At 49.7% G+C, this 17,497-nt stretch overlaps 1 protein-coding gene across 5 annotated transcripts in view; it reads right to left on the reverse strand.

The window, feature by feature from the left end:
* Positions 1-17,497, reverse strand: part of IGSF21 (immunoglobin superfamily member 21) — a 271,595-nt gene that overhangs the window by 10,509 nt on the left and 243,589 nt on the right. For all 5 annotated transcript variants that reach the window (XM_031002237.3, XM_055354358.2, XM_004024773.5 and 2 more), the window contains exons 5-6: positions 5,731-5,846; positions 2,265-2,739 (exon numbers count right to left, since the gene is read on the reverse strand). In XM_031002237.3, the coding sequence (XP_030858097.3) occupies positions 2,265-2,739; positions 5,731-5,846 (591 nt within the window). The remainder of the gene's footprint in view (positions 1-2,264; positions 2,740-5,730; positions 5,847-17,497) is intronic.

The raw sequence follows: 17,497 nt of genomic DNA on the forward strand, positions 1-17,497 counted from the left end.
AAATGTTAGCCTTTATTGTTAGTTTCTGTATGGGCAGGTGGCCTGTGAAAATCAAAGGGCTGCTGGGTGCGGTGGCTCACGCCTGTAACCCCAGCACTTTGGAGGCCGAGGCAGGTGGATCACCTGAGGTTGGGAGTTTGAGACCAGCCTGGCCGATATGGTGAAACCCCACCTCTATTTAAAAAAAAAAAATTAGCAGGATGTGGTGGAAGGCACCTGTAATCCCAGCTACTTGAGAGACTGAGGCGGGAGAATCGCTTGAACCTGGGAGGCTGAGGTTGCAGTGAGCCAAGGTCACCCACTGCACTCCAGCCTGGGTGCAACAGAGCTAGACTCTGTCAAAAAAAAAAAAAGAGAGAGAGAGAGAGAGAAAATCTAAGGGCCATTGTAATGGGTCTTCAGGGAACCAGTCCCATAACCAGTCAAGACACCACATCCTGGGGCTGGTGAGTTCAGTGGTTGGCATGGTAGTGAGTGAAGAAGGCACCAATAAACTTGGCTTGAAATTTCAACGCTGCTACATACAAAGTTAATGACTTGGCAAAGGACTCTACCAACTTGAGCCTCAGTTTTGCTCATATGCAAAATGGGACTACACAGCCAACCTGTGCTTGTGAGGACCGGATGAGAATCCTTGCAGATGTTCCTGGCACATAGTACATACTATCCGTACAAAATCCTTTTCTTTGGTATTTGATACTGAGGAGGTGTTGGGTTTTCTGATGGTCCAGCTGAAACAGAAGCTCTCTAGAACACCTGACACAAGCTGCAGTCCCAATTCTTGTCAGTTACTGCTCTCAGTCCTTGGTCATGAGTGGCCTGGGTTAGAGGCTGTGGACTGCTCCAGGCAGCCCCTGAACACTACAGGAGTTTTGGAGTATGAGCCCAGGCATCTCGGGCTCAGGGAGGAGCTGCTGGGGGCTGCAAATCAAGGTTCAAAGGACATAGGGGAAAGGACAAGCACAGGTCATCGTGCCCATACCCTGCCCTCGCCCACCCAGTCCATACAAACAACTGGAGATGAGTCTTATATATTTTCAGCAGCGAAGATTCCACATCTCCCCTTTCCCTGCCCTGAGTCAGTGGGGAGGACCAGTATAAGGGGAAGGGAGTGAGTTACCAGGGAACCGCTTTGGGGATCCCTGGGTTGGTGCTCTGTGGGGAGAGGAGCAGATCATGGACAGGGATTGGATTCTTGGGCTGAGCTGGCTCTGGGCAGCCAGTGTCCTCTTTGCCTGCCTCCCACATACCCACAGATGACAGGGTTTTCATTGTACTTAAAAGTGTAAGCCGGAGTGATATCCTTCCATGTCCTATGTGTTCCTGACCCCAACCTGGCAAAAATTCCTATGACTTTCAGAATTCCCGAACCTGATCCAGCAAGCCTGCAACCTCCCAGGTTTGCAACCCTTATGCAGCAACTGTCCTCTGAGCTCAATGGACTCATATGCAATCCAGAAAATCTCCCTGTCACCTCCCATGTTCCCACCTGTGATGTAGAAAACTCCCCTGAGCATGCCATGACCTCAAGGTTCCTCTCCTTGACCCGACAAATGTCCCCTGATCTCTTGTGCTCCTGAGGCTGACTCGAAAAATCTTGACCTCCCCTGGTCTTCACGCTGACCTTCTATGCTTCTGACTCGACTCAGCAACCCTTCCTGAAGAAACCTGACTCTCATGTATACTTTATTTACCCAGCAAACGTCCTGGTTCCACTTTTGACCTAGAAAACCTCCCCTGTTTTTAACACCAATCTGGCATATTTCTCTGACTTTCCATCTTTTTTATCTGGACTGTGCAAACTCCCTGACCTCTCATGTTGCTGACCCAGCCCAGTGACTCCCTTGCTTTTCCCCAACCTCTCATGTTCCTGACCCAACCCAGCAAATCTCCTCAATCTCTTGTTTCTGACCCTTCCAGAAGACCTCCCAGACCTCCCATGTTCCTGATCTAATCCAGGAACTCCTCTGACCTCCCCTGATCTCCTGTGTCCCTGACCCTATCCAGCAAACTCTTCTGACCTCTCATGTTCTTGGCTCAACCCAGCAAACTACCTTGGCCTGTGGGTACCTCCCATCTTCTCCAATCCAGCTCAGCAAACCTCCCTAAGAACCTGACTCTACCATTTGTGCTCATCCTGACTCCAGTTTGCTCCATCTCCTCCCCCTCTCCATGGCTGTCCTCAGCCCAGGAACCCTATTCCAAGGCTCTCCCCACACCCAGGTCTGCAAGGGCTCTCCAGAAGGGCCTCCACCAAGTCTTACCCAGCGTGACCTCTGCCTGCATGGGCATCGACAGAGCTGGGTGCTTGACCTCGCAGCTGAAGAGGGCCTCATTGTCGATCTGTGGGTTGAGGGTCCAGGTGAGCAGGGCACGTACTTCCACAGTGCCGTCACTGCTCGGGGTGCGGCTGTGGCGCAGGAAGTAGGTGGGCTCGGCGCTGTGGACCCAGCGGGGGAACTCACGGCTCACGACCGTCTCTGGTATGTTCTCTGTGGTTGGCTGGAGGAGGATGTTGGGATCTGGGGTCAGGCCACGGGAGGGGCGCTCCGTGTAGGGTCGCCCACCCCAGTTCTCGGCGTCCAGGAGGGACAGTGACTTCTGCATCTTGGTGTCATCCAGGTCACGGTGCAGAAGGCTGCGGAAGGGCCTGCTGTCCTGTAGGGGGCCGGAGCTCGCAGCTGGTGGCTCTGATAGGGGCACTGCGTCGATTGGTTCCCCATCTCGTTTGAAATAAACCTGCCATTGTAAGGAGGGTGTGGGAAAATGATTTTGTGCTACTAACTTCAACCTCCCAGTGGGTTCTCTGATGAACTGGGCACAGGATGCCAGTTCTTCCAGAGCATAGTAGTCTAGACAGTAGCCCTCACCCCACTCCTTTCCCTTCAACCCCCCCAAGAACTATGAGCCAGTGTGGTACAATGGGAACACATGCAGGCCCTCGGGGCAGAGGCTTAGCCCAATCCCATCATTTACCAACTGATGAGGTTTTTTGAGCCTCAGTTTCTTCACTTGTCAAGAGAAGAATAAGACACCTGCTTCATGGGGCTGTTGGGTGCCTCAGTGGAACCACATGGGAAATGGGGACTTTGGCCTACACCATGGCAACCACCTGGGGTCCAAGGGTGTGGTCCATGCCCACTCAGGGAGGGCCTGGGGATAAGGGAAAAATGGAAGGCGCCGGGGATTAAGTGAGACGTTGGGAGAGGATGAGGGAAGAAAGAATCTCTGTGTGTGCGTTTTGGAGATGGAAGGCAGAAAACAGGTGCATGTGTAGGAGGAAGCTAGGTGCGGGGATGAGGTGAGAGCAAACATCTCCTCACTTTCTCTGCTAATGGGGAACTCAAGTTTTGTGAGGCGGCATTTAATTTAATTTGCTGTCTTTTTATTTTGGTACATGTGCCCAGAGTCCTGAGGGGATTGGATGTATTTTTAATAAATCAGATAAATAAATCGATAGGGGGCGGGAGAGGGAAGAGTGGGATGCAGCTCTCTGGGACACAGGTGGGGGAGTGGAAGGAAAGTGTGTGGAGGGAGGGACTGCAGGGGGGTGGAGGAGGTGGGAGGGGATGGGGTTATGAAATGTAGGATTTTTGTTGGAGTTTGTAAGGCCAACAAAGAATCTCTTATGCACATGATAGCCTGCGTTGGGTTTTTTTCCCCCATTTATTTTCTTCTTTCCTTTTTTCTTTTTGAAAAGTGCTTTAAATGCAGGTTTGTAATTTATATCAAAGAATTACTTTAAAGTTCTGATGTCTCAGGCAAACATAAGATGCCTGGGATTTGGGGAGATGAGGTTCTTTTGCATGTCTATATCTGAATATTTTATTGCCGTGTCGCAAATGTCGGGGCAGGCAGACAGGCTGGGTAGGAGGGGTCTTCCTGCAGCCCCTGGGCTGTGAAAAGCGTTTCTTTGTGCCTTTCAGGAAAGGACTTTTTCTCTGTGAGAAAAAAACAGCTTTCCTGATTTTAGGGAGACTGGACCTGTCTATGGCCTCCAAAGGGGAAAATCTGGGGTCATGTCCTGCTTCTGCTTTCAGCAACTGGCTTTGAAGCTACCTTTTTGGGTCCACTTCCTAGGGACTGAGGCTTGTCTCTGTTCCCCTGCCCAGCACCCCACTTGTGTCTCTGCACCTCTGTCCACCACCCCACCTGTGTCTCTGTGCCCCTGCCCAGTGCCCCACCTGTGTCTCTACTCCTCTGCCCACAATCCCACCTGTGCCCCTGCACCGCTACCCACCGCCTCACCTGTGTCTCTACTCCCCTGCCCACCACCCCACCTGTGTCTCTGCACCTCTGCCCACTGCCCCACCTGTGCTTCTGTGCCCCTGCTCATTGCCCCATCTGTGACTCTGCACCTCTGCCCACTGCCCCACCTGTGTCTCTACTCCCCTGCTCACTGCCTCACCTATGTCTCTGTGCCCTTGCCCGCTGCCCCACCTGTGTCTCTGCATCCCTGCCCACTGCCTCACCTGTATCTCTGCATCCCTGTGACCCTGCCCGCTGCCCCACCTGTGTCTCTGTGCACCTGCTTACTGCCCTGTCCTGGACCTCTACAGACCCATTTACCACCCTGCCCCAGGTCCCAGGGCAGGGCTGGCCTAGATTCCCAAGGCCGCACAATTGGACCATGCCTGGGAGACAACTGGGTCTGGAATGAGGGGAACCATTTGGCTCCCGTCTTGAACTGTAATCCTATGTACCCATTGCTCTAGCTCCACACCTTGCTAAATCCTAGTACTGTGTGAAACTCACAGGATCAAGACCCAAAGTATTATAAAATGTCAAAATTGAAAGGGTACGTAGCCCGTTCTCCAAATGGGTTTCATGGAAGCCTACGGGTTCTAAAGAGGTGCTTCAGGTGCAATGAGAGTGACTTGGCCTCTCTTCACTTTTAAATGTCACATATATGAGGCTTCCCTGTATATCATTTAGACCAAAAGGGTCCTGGTGCTACTAAAAAAGCTGAAAAACAAATATTGTCCAGCCCCCTAAACGTCCTTGCAGAAACAGAGGCAGAAGTGGGGAGGGGGCATTTCCTGCTCATGGTTGCTCAGTGAGTACAGCAGGGCCAGGACCCCAGCTCTCTGGACGCTGCACCTCCTACCCCACCCCCTTCAAGAGGTCATAAAAAATCTCGTGAACTGCACTGACAAATATCAAAGAAACTACGCTGGGTCTAATAAGTTGGTCAAAAAGGAATTTCCTCTCTCTTCCCTCCCTTACTTGCTTCCTTCTCGCCCTTCCATCCTGTCCCTCCTTTCAGATGGGCTTCCTGCTGATCATGTGGGCTCCTGGGAATGCCAGTGAACCTGGAGCTTGAGACACGGACTTGAGACCCAGCTCTGTCAGGAGTGCCATGGTGACTTGGGACAAGCCCCTTTTCCTCTCGGGGCCCCCTTTCATTTGTCTCCGTGGGACTCAATAACTGGGGTCAGGCATGCTGGGTCTTGGGCTCCCCGAAAGGCTGCTCCTGCTGTGGAGTTCTAGGACTTTGTCTCCAGGAGGAGTGGGGGTTCTCGGCACGGGGAGATGGGTAGCAACAGGGGCACATGGATGCCTGGACCAGTCCAATGGGTAAACGGGATCAGACCAAGGCAGATGGGGACAGAGTCAGCCCTGGCCAACCACTCCCTTTCCACGCACAGTGGAGACACCTGCAGCTGGACCAGCCCCAAAGCAGGGTGGTCTGGCAGATAGGACGGAGCTGGGCACTCCAGGGGTACTCACCATGGGTGCTGGTTTTCCTCCAGACACGATGCAGACCAGCGTGAAGTTCTGGGCTTGGTAGCGGCTGAAGGGGGCTGGTGTGTCAGCAGCCACCACTTCAATGGAGGTGGGAGGAGCTGCCCCAAAAGGAAGCACAGGAAGACAAGGGCTCAACTGGGAGATTCAGGAAGAGTTCACTGATGACCTAAGATGGGCCACGTCCATGCTGGGTGCCGGGGGTGGGGGAGGGCAGGTGTTGCCAAACTCCAGGGGGTGCCATTGGCATCCACTACAGTGAGGAAGACGTCCTTGCTGGGAATATAGACAAGAGCCCTCCCCTCCTGGAGCTTACAGTTTAGTGTAGAAGACACACAGGAATCAAGAGATGGCACAGATCAAAGTGTGAAGTGCATCAGGTCCCCGGAGGCATCAGTGTGTTGAGGGGACTCTGCCCGAGCCTGGGAGTTCTGGGCAGACGCTGCTGAAGCAGCCACATTGCTGCCGTGATCTGAGGTCACAAGAGTGGGTGGGAGACAGCGTGGGAGGTAGAAGGAGCTTTGAGTTTTAACACCTTGAGTTTTAACAAGCCCTGAGATTCCCAGCCTCTCAAGTAGCTGGGACCACAGGTGTGTGCCACCATTCCTGGATTATTTTTGTGCCAGAGCCTGGCAGTAGGTTGGCCAGGAGAGAGCGGGGCAGGCCAGGGGGACTGTGGTGCCCAGAGGGGCTGGGCATATGAGCAGGGCACAGAGCATGTGGCGTGCTGTCAGGGGGATTATGACTTGAACTGGCATGCTGGAGCAGGTTGTGACATTTTCAGGAATTTTATGAACCAGCAGTTAACTGTTTGTAACTTGTCACAGTGAGTATCTTCACATCACAAAAAACAGCAACTGCTATACTTTGGGGCCTTTTCCCCCTTTCCTCTGCCCTAGCCCCCAGAGGGCTGATTTATCTTTAAAGCACAGGTTATGGGTTTTTCTTCTTTATCCTGAGAGCAATGGGGAGCCACTGAAGGTTTTCAGTGAGAGCAGTGACATCATCTGACTTGCATTTGGAAGAGACTGAAAACAGAGTGGGAATTTCAGCTGGGGAGGATGGTACCATACACTTGGATGGGGGCAGCTGGACAGCTATGTGTGGCCAGGAGTCTTTCCTTCCATCCTTTCTGGAAGTTGGCTTCTTTTTGTTGGCCACCCCTCCCACCCACTCAACCTCTCTTCTCTCCTCACCCACTGCCCCTGGCTGGTTTGTCAAAACCCTTGCTCCCAGACACCATGGGGCATCGCAAGGGGCAGGGACTGGGCCATCAGGCACACCTGGGTCTGAATCTCAGCTTGGTCACCACCACCTCCACGTGCTTGGGCAAGTCACCAAAACTGTGAGCCTCAGTCCCCCAGTTTGCTAAATGGGAATAATATTAATACTTGGCAGACATTTTTGCAGGACAAAACTAGCTAATGCATATGAAAATGCTTAGCATATGGTAGGAATTTGCTATTATTGTGATTTCTGCTATTATTTCCCTAACCTCCTCATAATCAGCAGGACAGGAGCCAGAATCTTAGAGCCTCACTTGGGAAAAGCTGTCAGTTCTGATTTACCCAGCCTTGGGACACGCACAGGGAGGGAAGCAGAGGAAATAAAGAGGTATGGGCCTTTCCTTCCTTCAGGGGGTTTTCACTCTAGTTAAGTTTAATTAAATTCGACAAACATTTCCTGACACCTACTAGGTGCCAGGAACAATGCCAGGTGCTGCCAGGAGGTGCCCAATGATGAAACAGGTGAAGCATTGCAAAGTTCACAGTCAGGTGGGGGCGACAGACACATGGGCAACTCTATTTCAAGGCCTAGTGAAATGAAATCAGGTATGAGTCATTCATTCATTCAGGGAGCCAACCCATGCTGTCAGCGAGAAGCAGAGCACACAGAAAACAATGGGAGAACAATAGTTGGAGAATTGTAATTAAGCGTAAGATCGCATAAAACAGATGGTAAGTGGGATAGGAATTCCGAGAAGAGAAAAATACAGCAGAACACGTCAATTACCTAGAAATTGCAGATTCTGCAATCTAACCTTTCCAAAACTCAACCGAAAACCTGGATCCCACACAAGAATCCACAAAAGCTAACTCTTAGGAATCAGGACCTGTTCTGAGTTCTTAACATGTGTGCATTCTTTCTGTCTTCACCATCAGTCTACAAGCTGGGCTTATTTATTCCCATTTTACAGATGGGGAAAATTAAGAGGTGAAGCAACTTGCTCAGACTCACTCACGGTGCCAGTATGAGGAAGAGCCAGGATTTGAACTCAGGCAGTCTGACTCCAGAGCCCAGCCTCTGACATGAAGCTGAGCCACCTTGACCTTTGGGAAGAAAAGGGAGCTTGTATCTATTGGTGCCTTTAGATGTATGTACACATTTGAACCACCGGGAACATTCACTTACCTTCCATGGATGCCTTATAATCAAATTCCATCAGGAACTGATGCTGTGGGTGGCTCTAGTTACTCAGTTACCCCAAAGATCAGTGACCTCTGCAGTTAGAGCTTAGCATAAAACTCTGGCATGGCTCGTGATGGCAGGTGAATAGGAATCAGGATACACTCCAAGAATCCTAGAGGCTCAGAACCAGGCAGGCGACTCCTTTAAAATCATTCATTCATTCTTTCTTATCTTCACTGAGCAAACAGAGATCAGACACCTAGAACCTTCCTGAGAGGAGAGGATTGCTTTTCCTTCCTTCCTTCCTTCCTTCCTTCCTTCCTTCCTTTCTTTCTTTCTTTCTTTCTCTTTCTTTCTTTCTTTCTTTCTTTCTTTCTTTCTTTCTTTCTTTCTTTCTTTCTTTCTTTCTTTCTATTCCTTCCTTCCTTCCTTCCTTCCTTCCTTCCTTCCTTCCTTTCTTTCTTCCTTTCTTTCTTTCTTTCTTTCTTTCTTTCTTTCTCTCTCTTTCTTTTTTTTCTTTCTCTTTCTCTCTCTCTCTCTTTCTTTCTTTTCTTTTTCTTTTTTTTGTGTTTTTTGAGGCAGGGTCTCACTCTGTTACCCAGGCTGGAGTGAAGTGGCACAATCATGGCTCACAGCAGCCTTGACCTCCTGGGCTCAAGTGATCAATTGTCCTGCCTCAGCCTCTCAAGTAGCTGGGACCACAGTTGTGCGCCACCACGCCTGTTTTTTTTTGTTTGTTTTTTATGTTTTGTAGAGCTAGGGTCTTGCTATGTTGTCCAAGCTGGTCTTGAATTCCTGGCCTCAAACGATCCTCCCAACTTAGCCTCCCAAAGTGTTGGGATTACAGGTGTGAGCCAGTATGCCTGGCTTCTAAGAGGTTTGCTTTGAAGAGTAAATGTGATGGCACATGTAAGTTACCTGCAAGGCAGGGTAGCAATTTTAATTAGTGTATGACTATAAATAAGGGAGGTAGTATAGGACAATGGCTAAGGAGGTGGGTTCTAGATCAGACTAGCCAGATTTCAAAGATCAGCTGTACCACTTACTGGCTGTGTGACCTTGGGCAAGTTACTTAACCTCTCTGAGCCTGGTTTCCTGATCTGAAAAATGGAATTATAAGGTACTTGTGAAGATTCAGTAATGTAGTGCCTGCAAAGTGTTTTGAAAGTGCACCCAATACATATCAGCTGTGCTTATTGTCAGTGTGATTTACTAACATTCTTATTTGAGCCTCCTTGCTAAGGACTGGGAGAATAAAACATGGTCGTACCTTTGGAGCATTCACAGTTTAGTGAGGAGATCAGAAAATGCCCTAGATTCGGGCTGTCCCGTAGAGCAGCCACTCACCCCATGTGGCTGGGGAGCACCTGAAATGTGGTTTGTTCAAGTTCACATGTGCTGTAAGTGTAAAACAGAAGTCTTAATTTTTTAAGAAGAGCGTAAGATATATTGATAACATATTGACATGATAATATTTTGGATATATTGGGTTTAATAAATATATTACTAGAATTAATTTCACGTTTTCTTTTTTAAACTTATCTTAATGCAGTTATTAGAAAACTTACAGTGACATATGTACTTTACATTATATTTCTCTTGGACAACTCTGGTCTAGACTTTCCATTTTATAAGTAAGCAAACTGAGATCAGAGAGAGGCACAGGTTTGGCTACAATCATACCCTAAGTCAGTGGCAGAGCCTGGAATGGCCCCTAGCCTTCCAAATCCTGGCTAGGGTTCTTTGCACAGCATGGCGCTTACACCCTTCACCCCCCTAAACATTCACACACACACACACACACACACACACGCTCTCTCTCTCTGGAGATCTGCACCGAAGTCACACGCACCACCCACACAGACCCTGATTGGAGCTGTGTTTCCATCCCTCGTTATATTAGCAATATGTACAGTTAATCAAGCTCATAAGACAATAACAGATTTCAGTTGTATGGACGATGACATAGCAGAGCTGTTAACATCAGCACGGACAGCTCAGGCTTCCCACACCCTCCCCATCAATATACTCCCATCAGTGAGTCCTAGGAAAATGTCACTCTGCATCTCACCTCCTGTCTCCTGGTGGAGGGCTCTGAGTGCCGGCAGTCAGGGAGCCGTCTCCATCCAGGAGTCCCTGGCTCCTGACAGATGCTTCACTCTTCACGTCACTATTAGCATTGCCCTCTTCTTTTCTATTTTTCTTTTTCCCTTCTCTTGACCAAGTACGGCATTCCTGCCTGCATAGCCCAATAAAAGCCAGTTTCATAGCCCAATAAAAGCCTTCCTTCACTTAGGCTTCCCCTTTTATATTCCTATTCCCACCCCACTCCCCCTCTCCACCTGCTCCTCCACCTCATTCCCATCCCCATCCCCACCTCATCCCTCATCTCCGTTCCCGTCCCCATCCCCATTCCTACCCTCATCCTCATCCCCATCCCTTTCCCCAATTCATCCATATCCCCATCCCCCTCTCCATCTTCATCTCCTTCCTTATCTTTATCCCCATTTCCACCCTCATCCCCACTCCATCTTCATCTCCATCTCCTTCCCTGTTTTTATCACCAGCCCCAACCCCATGTTCATCTCCAAACCCATATCTACCCCCATCCCCAACCCCACTCCCATCTCCGTCTCCATCTCTTCCCCCATCTTTATCCCCATCCCCATCTCAATCTCCTTCCCATCTCGATCTCAATCTCCTTCTCTATTCTTATCTTTACCCCATGCCCATCTCCACCTCTATCTCTATCTCCATCCCATCCGCATCCACATCCCCTTCCCCATCCTCATCTCCATTCCTGTTTCTATCCCCATCTCCACTCCATCTCCATTCTCATCTCTGTCTCTATCCTCACATTCAGCTCCATTTCCATCCCTCCCCATCCTCAATCTCCATCCCCTATTCTCTCCTCATTTCTATCTCCATCTCATGACCAACTTCAACTCCATCTCCTCCCCCATCTCTATCCCACCTCCATTCCTGTCACCATTTCTATTCCTGTCCCCACACTTAATCTCTATCACATCTCTATCCTCATCTCCAACTCAATTCTCATTTCTGTTTCCATCCCATCCCCAACCCCAATACCATCTCCATTCTCATCGCCATTCCCATCACTGTTACAGTCTCTGGCCAAGGTCAAAAGCCAGCAGCTTTTTATGTGTCCTATGCCTGGGATAGATCCCATGCCCCAGGAAGTGTTCAATCAAAGGTGAAAGATCAGCTGTGAACACAGATATCAACTCTACATGACTTCCTGGGCAAGAATAATCCCAAATACAAAGTCAGGTAACAGAATGAGCAGTGTAAGGTAAGGCCACCTTCCTGTGTCCCACTGTATTCACAGGAGATCCAGGTGGCAAAGAATCATCAACGAAGACCCCTCGCTCACCAATCTCCCTCCCACTCTTCTGTTATCACCTGTAGACAATGATGTCCAGTGCTCCCACCATCAGTGCCTCATTTTTGTGGACTTTGAGGCTGTGTTTTGTGAAATGCCTGTGGCAGTGCAATGCTCTCTGGGGTGTGTGTGGTGGGGGTGGGTGAGTAAACACACTCATCACACTCATCAGCACCATTCATCTGAAATGACCCTTCTAAGGTGAAGAGACACCAAGCAGGCATATTTTGCTTGGGGAAGAATAAACAGTAGTCATAGTTGTAGTAGTAATAGTAAGAATCTAGGCCAGGTGCAGGGGCTGACGCCCGTAATCCCAAGACTTTGGGAGGCCAAGGCAAGCGGATCACGTGAGGTCGGGAGTTCAAGACCAGCCTGGCCAACATGGAGAAACCGTGTCTCTACTAAAAATACGCAATTAGCTGGGTGTGGTGGCACATGCTTATAATCCCAGCTACTCAGAAGGATGAGGCAGGAGAATCACTTGAACCCGGAAGGCGGAGGTTGCAGTGAGCCGAGACTGTGCCATTGCACTGCAGCCTGGGTAACAAGAGCGAAACTCCATTTCAAAAAAAAAAAAAAAAAGAGTCTAGACATGGGCAGAGCTTCATAATTTATAAACCACTTACAGACACATTATTCCACTTGTGTAACACCAGACCTGGGCCGTAGGAAAGGCCGACCCTATTCTATAAGTCCACCATGATGATCAACCAAGGGCACCACCATAAAACTCCCTTAAATCCACTGATCCCTGCCCCCACCCCCAACCAAACCAGTTGACTTTCTAGTTTATTTTTTTACTGTGCCTTAAGAGGAGAGAATTGCTGCTAGAAGTTTCCATGAATAATTTTTTCTAGCATTGGGAAAGGTAAAGTGGCTTCCCATCTGACACAGCTGCATGTCACAGCCAACCTCCATCACTCCTGTTCCATAGCCACCAAGGGAGGCAGGAGTTGAAGTTATTTTAGACTCAACAGTTAACATCGACACAGGGAGGTAATGGTTGGATGATCGGTTTTATGAAATTAACTCTGAAATATTGCCTGTCTTTATCTTGAAAGCAGAACTTTATTTCGGTCATTGTAACTCACTTCGGAGACAATGCAGCAGCTCCTCTTTGCTCTGTAAATCATCCCGTGGCCTTTGAAATTTGGGAACACAAACCTGATCTGATATAAATCTCAGAATTGTTGGAGAGGGAAATCTGCCCCACGCCTGTGTCAAACTGTGAGTACTAGAGTTAAATACTCTTCCATGAGGTCCGCTCCCACTTCTCCCAGGGTGCTGGCTCTAATAGAGTCAGACCAAGGTTCTAGCCCAGGCTCTGCTCCCAACATCCCATAGAACTTTGGGCAAATCAGTTGATGCCTGTGGTCATCAGTCTTCCCATCTATCAGATGAGTTCAATAAGACATACCCTGCCAGCCTCTCAGCTTCCAGGGTTTTTGAGATGAGAAGCAAATGGAAAATAAACATAAACCTTCTGTAAGGATAGCAAAGTGCTGAGCAAACAGGAAAGCTTTAATTATATTATCTCTCCAATGGCCCACGCCCCTCTCTTGGCTGAGAACGATGTATAGGGGAATTTCTTTCCCTCCCAGGAGTAGCCATTGTCTCGAGGAAGGGAAAATCTCTCCAGCTCCTTGGGTACCACTCTACGAAGGTGCTTAGCACACTCTGGCTCCCAGTGTCATTCATCATGGGGTGGTAATCAATTAGGTTTGGGGGAGGGATGGGGGAGGGGAGAGACAAGTTCAAAATTATATTGTTTGCAAAAAAATCCATTCTTTCCTCTCAGCATGCCTGCTCTATTGACTGCCTTCCTTTTCAATCAGCTCTTAGTCATTACACCATATTTCACAAAAGAAGAAAACCACCTTCTTAATATAAAAGTGTCCATGAATATAAATGTCCCTCCATGTTCCCTACTTTAATTTCTTTTTTTTTTTTCTTTTGGTTCCACACATCTTAGTTTCTTCCCCATCATCTCCACTAGCTGTCTCTCTGCTCCTTCAATAACCTGCTCAAAAGAGCACCTCCTCTGGGAAGCCCTCCCTGCTTCAGCAATGCTGAGCTGCCTGTGGTTCCCTCTTCACTTTGCTCATCTCCTCTGTGCCCTGCACACACTGGGCCTTCTGCTAATTAACTCCACCTCATCCTTTAAGGCTGACCTCAGATGTTGCCTCCTCCAGGCAGCCTTCCCAGGTTTTTCCAGACAGGGTTAGAGCCTGTCCTCTGGGTGCCTGGAGCACCCTGTTCTTTTCATACTCCTTGCTACTTGTTATTCTGTTCTGGGTCAACATCTGTCTCCCCACTAGAGTGCGTGTTCCCTGGAAGTTGGAGCTTTGTCTTTCTTCCACCTAGCCTCAGAGCTAGTGTCGCCCAGCCATGCAATAGGAGTTCAATTTCAATGTCTGTTGGTTTCCTTCATTTCTCCCAGCACAGGAAAGCACATAGCCCATCTGTGGAAGAAAATTCCAGAAGACCCTGCAGTGCTGTAGACCTTGCTCCCTTCTCCAACCTTTACACCTTGACCAATACTCACCGTCCCATCACCATGCGCCAAGCACACTGAGACATTTTTCTCTTTGGGTCTATGAACACACTCAGCTCTTTCCAGCCACAGGGCCTTTGCATGTGCAGCTTCCCCTGTTTGAAGTCTTTCACTCAGCTTTTTAGCCTGGCCGAGCCTTGTCAGGACTTTCAAGAAGTCTCAGCTCAAATGTCACTCCTCAATCTAAGCTAAGCTCTCTTTTGTTTGGGGCCCCAGCATTTTGTATATTTTCTTCACAGAGCACCTCACAGTGTATAATTATCTCACATATTGGTCCACACACATCTCTTTTCCTCCGATACCCTCACTAGAATGTAAGCAACACGAGGTCAGGGAAGGCTTCTTACCTGCGGCCGCACCCAAGAGCCTGGCACACCAGGATTTGCTCAATACACATTTTCCAAGTGAATGAGTGAATGGATTGGAGGGAAGGGCCCAGGCATCCTTCCCTCCAATCCCTGCCCAAGTTGGAAGGGCTGAAATCTCCAGCCCCATCCTAAGCCCCTCTCTCCCAGCAGAGACCCGAAGAGACAGATCCCACCAGTGGAAGGGAGTCCCCGGCAAGAAAAAGAGAGAGGGGAAAAAAAGTGCAACTCTTTGGTTTATGGGAAAATTAAATATTGAACTGAGTAGTAACAGCAGCCAAGGGAAAAAAAAAAGCAACAATAAAAAGCCCCCAAATGGAGCCGCCATCAGTGACAGGAGAGATAAATGCTGCGTCTGTGCTTATATGGGCTGCAATGGGCCCTTTTATGTGGCAGCTGCTGAGCTGAATCTAACCCCACCCCCAAACTTGAAAGCGGCCATGGGAGCTCCTGTGCTTGGTGCAGTGGCGAGGGGTGGGGGGCCCGGGGTCCAGGTCATTGCCGGAATCTGAGATGGGGGCCGTTCTGAGTGGAGCAGGTTCATGAAGGATCCCAGTGGCTGCGGGCATCATCCACCCACACCGCCTCTGCTCTGCAGGGAGGTGCCTGGAAGCACCCGCTCACCTGCCTTGCCCCTCCCCTGCCAGCTGTTGTGCTTTCGCAGTGGTAGAAGATAAAATTAACAGCCCCAACTGGAGGCTCTGGCTGGCTGCTCTGGGGATGCTGCAGACAGGGAAGGCAGCCTTCTAGTCAGTGAATCAGTGAAGCCGGGCACAGCGGACCCAACTGAGGCTATTGCTGGTGGAGAAATAAAATGCCACACACCTGTAAAGAAAGGGGTGGTGGGTAGCCACAGACGTCTTGTGTTGGATCTAGATTTGTATTATAGCACTATTTTCAAGACTAGTCCCTTAACCTGGTGGTTCTCCAAGTGTGTTCCCTGGACCACCAGCATCCGAATCACCTGGGAGCTTATTAGAAACGCAAATCCTTGATCCCCATTCCAGACCTGCCCAACCTGGGATGGGGTGGGGTCCAGCAGTCCCCACCCTGAGTTTTAACAAGCCCTGAGATTCTAATCCAAGTTCAAATATGTGGACCGCTGCTTTAATCTATGTAAGCTTCAGTTGGTGCATCTCTAAATTAGGGTCCTAAGAACCACTAAATTATGTGAACTAAGGGCTTGGTTCATAGTAGGTGATCAGTAAACAGGAGTGAAGATGATTACTGATAGAAAACGAAAGGCTTGGGGGAATTGCAGAACCTTAGCCAGGCTACCCCAGGCCTCAGCAGAGGCTACCCCAGGCCTCAGAGGGGCACAGGGGAGAACCCTCTGGAGCCTCCCTGGCCCTATACGCTGATTGGATCAAAGGACTTCAAATCCCCAAAGCTCCACTCCCCACAACCGGTGCAACTTTCTACTTATGGCTTGATTGGCTACTTGTCAATGTCTCCAGTTTTCTGATTGGCCCCCTAGGCCTCTAGGCCTATGCAGATCCTCTCTGCTCCTGGAGTTTTGCTGGCTGGAAGCAGCCTGCCCCGCAGCCTGTGGGTGGCCGCTGCCTGCAACTGCCTCCGCTCTGTAGTTTATGTGGCAATAGAGAGAATGTGTTTAAGCCCCACGACAGGTGCCGTGTCTGCAGAGATGAAATCTATGGGGTGTAACGTGAATCTGTTTTAAATAGCAGCAAAGCTAGCCAATTTGGGGGATGTTTTCAATATATCTGAGAGGTGAGTATTACACACACGGGCAATTTCACCAGGTACCATACTTGCAGCTTTATGAGAGAAGCCTCTGGAAGCCCACGGAAGCTTGGGGAGGCAGGTAGGGAGGCACATTCAAGAACTGGCCAGTAGCAGAGCACCAGCTCCTTATAAGCTGTTGTTCGTCCGTCCTCCCCCAAGAGAGCAGTGGGCTGGACTTGGAGGCTCTGGGCAGACCCCTCTTCATCTTCCCCCAGCGTGCAAAACCTCTGTCCCTTCCAGGAAAACCGTGTACAGGCCTTGGCTTTCTGAGGCTTAGAACAGAGCTTAACCATGGCCTTGAAGGCCTAGGGCCTGGGAAACCTGGCTCCGAGGTCACAGCCCTTCTGCTTAGAAGTGGTGTGTCCTTGAGTCCATTGATGGCTTCCTGCCCACCCCTACCCCCCCACCCATAGAATGAAGATGGCACGGGTGGCTGTCTCATGCGAGGGTGGGGAATGAAGTACTGCCACTTAGCGAGCAGAAAGGCAACTCTAGTTGTTACGGCTTTTTTAGTTTATTATTGTGTCTGGGGAAAAGGTGTCAACCGAGAGTCAGGGGGCTGAAGATTCCGTCTCAGCGTTGCCGTGGACTTTCTCTGCAACATGGCCGTCATTTCCCCCTCCCTGGGTCTCGGTTTCCTCATCCAGACAGTTAGAGGTGCAGAACAAGGTGTCGAAGGGCCCACGTGTCCTCTAAATGTGGCAGTGGTAAGAAGGCCTCATGTGTTTCCGCAGCTCAGTGCTCTGAGCCACTCCCAGTCTCTGGACCACTCCCAGCACCACTGGGCCACGCCTGCCGATCTCCCTGCAGAGCCCCTACCCCCCCACCGCACTCATGGCCTGGCTCAGAGCCTTCCTTCAAGAGGGAGATTTCCCGGGGGGCTCTGTGGCCACGTCTTTCCTGTCCTATCAGCATTTTAGGATTGATTTCCCGAGTCAGAGAGCAAGTAAATCATTCTTGCCGCTTGCTCCTCATAAAGCAATTTCCAGGGGAGATGAGGTAGGTGAGTGGGGAGGAGCTGTAGAGAAGGGCGTTTTGTGGGAGGGGGATTTTTTTTGTGGGAGGAGGATGCATTTTTTTTCTCCTTGACATTGGACTCTGCAAATTTCCAAACCTACCAAACAGTTCAAGTAATTGTACAATGAACATTCATGCACCCATCACTCAGGTTCTGCAATGAACATTGAACTGCGTTTGCTTGATTGAATATCTCTTGGATTGCATCTTTGTAAAGAGCTTGGTGAGGCAGATCAAGGCCTCATTCCCAAAGGAACA

Source organism: Gorilla gorilla, chromosome 1 (genome assembly GCF_029281585.2).
Source record: "Gorilla gorilla gorilla isolate KB3781 chromosome 1, NHGRI_mGorGor1-v2.1_pri, whole genome shotgun sequence".
NCBI lineage: Eukaryota > Metazoa > Chordata > Mammalia > Primates > Hominidae > Gorilla > Gorilla gorilla.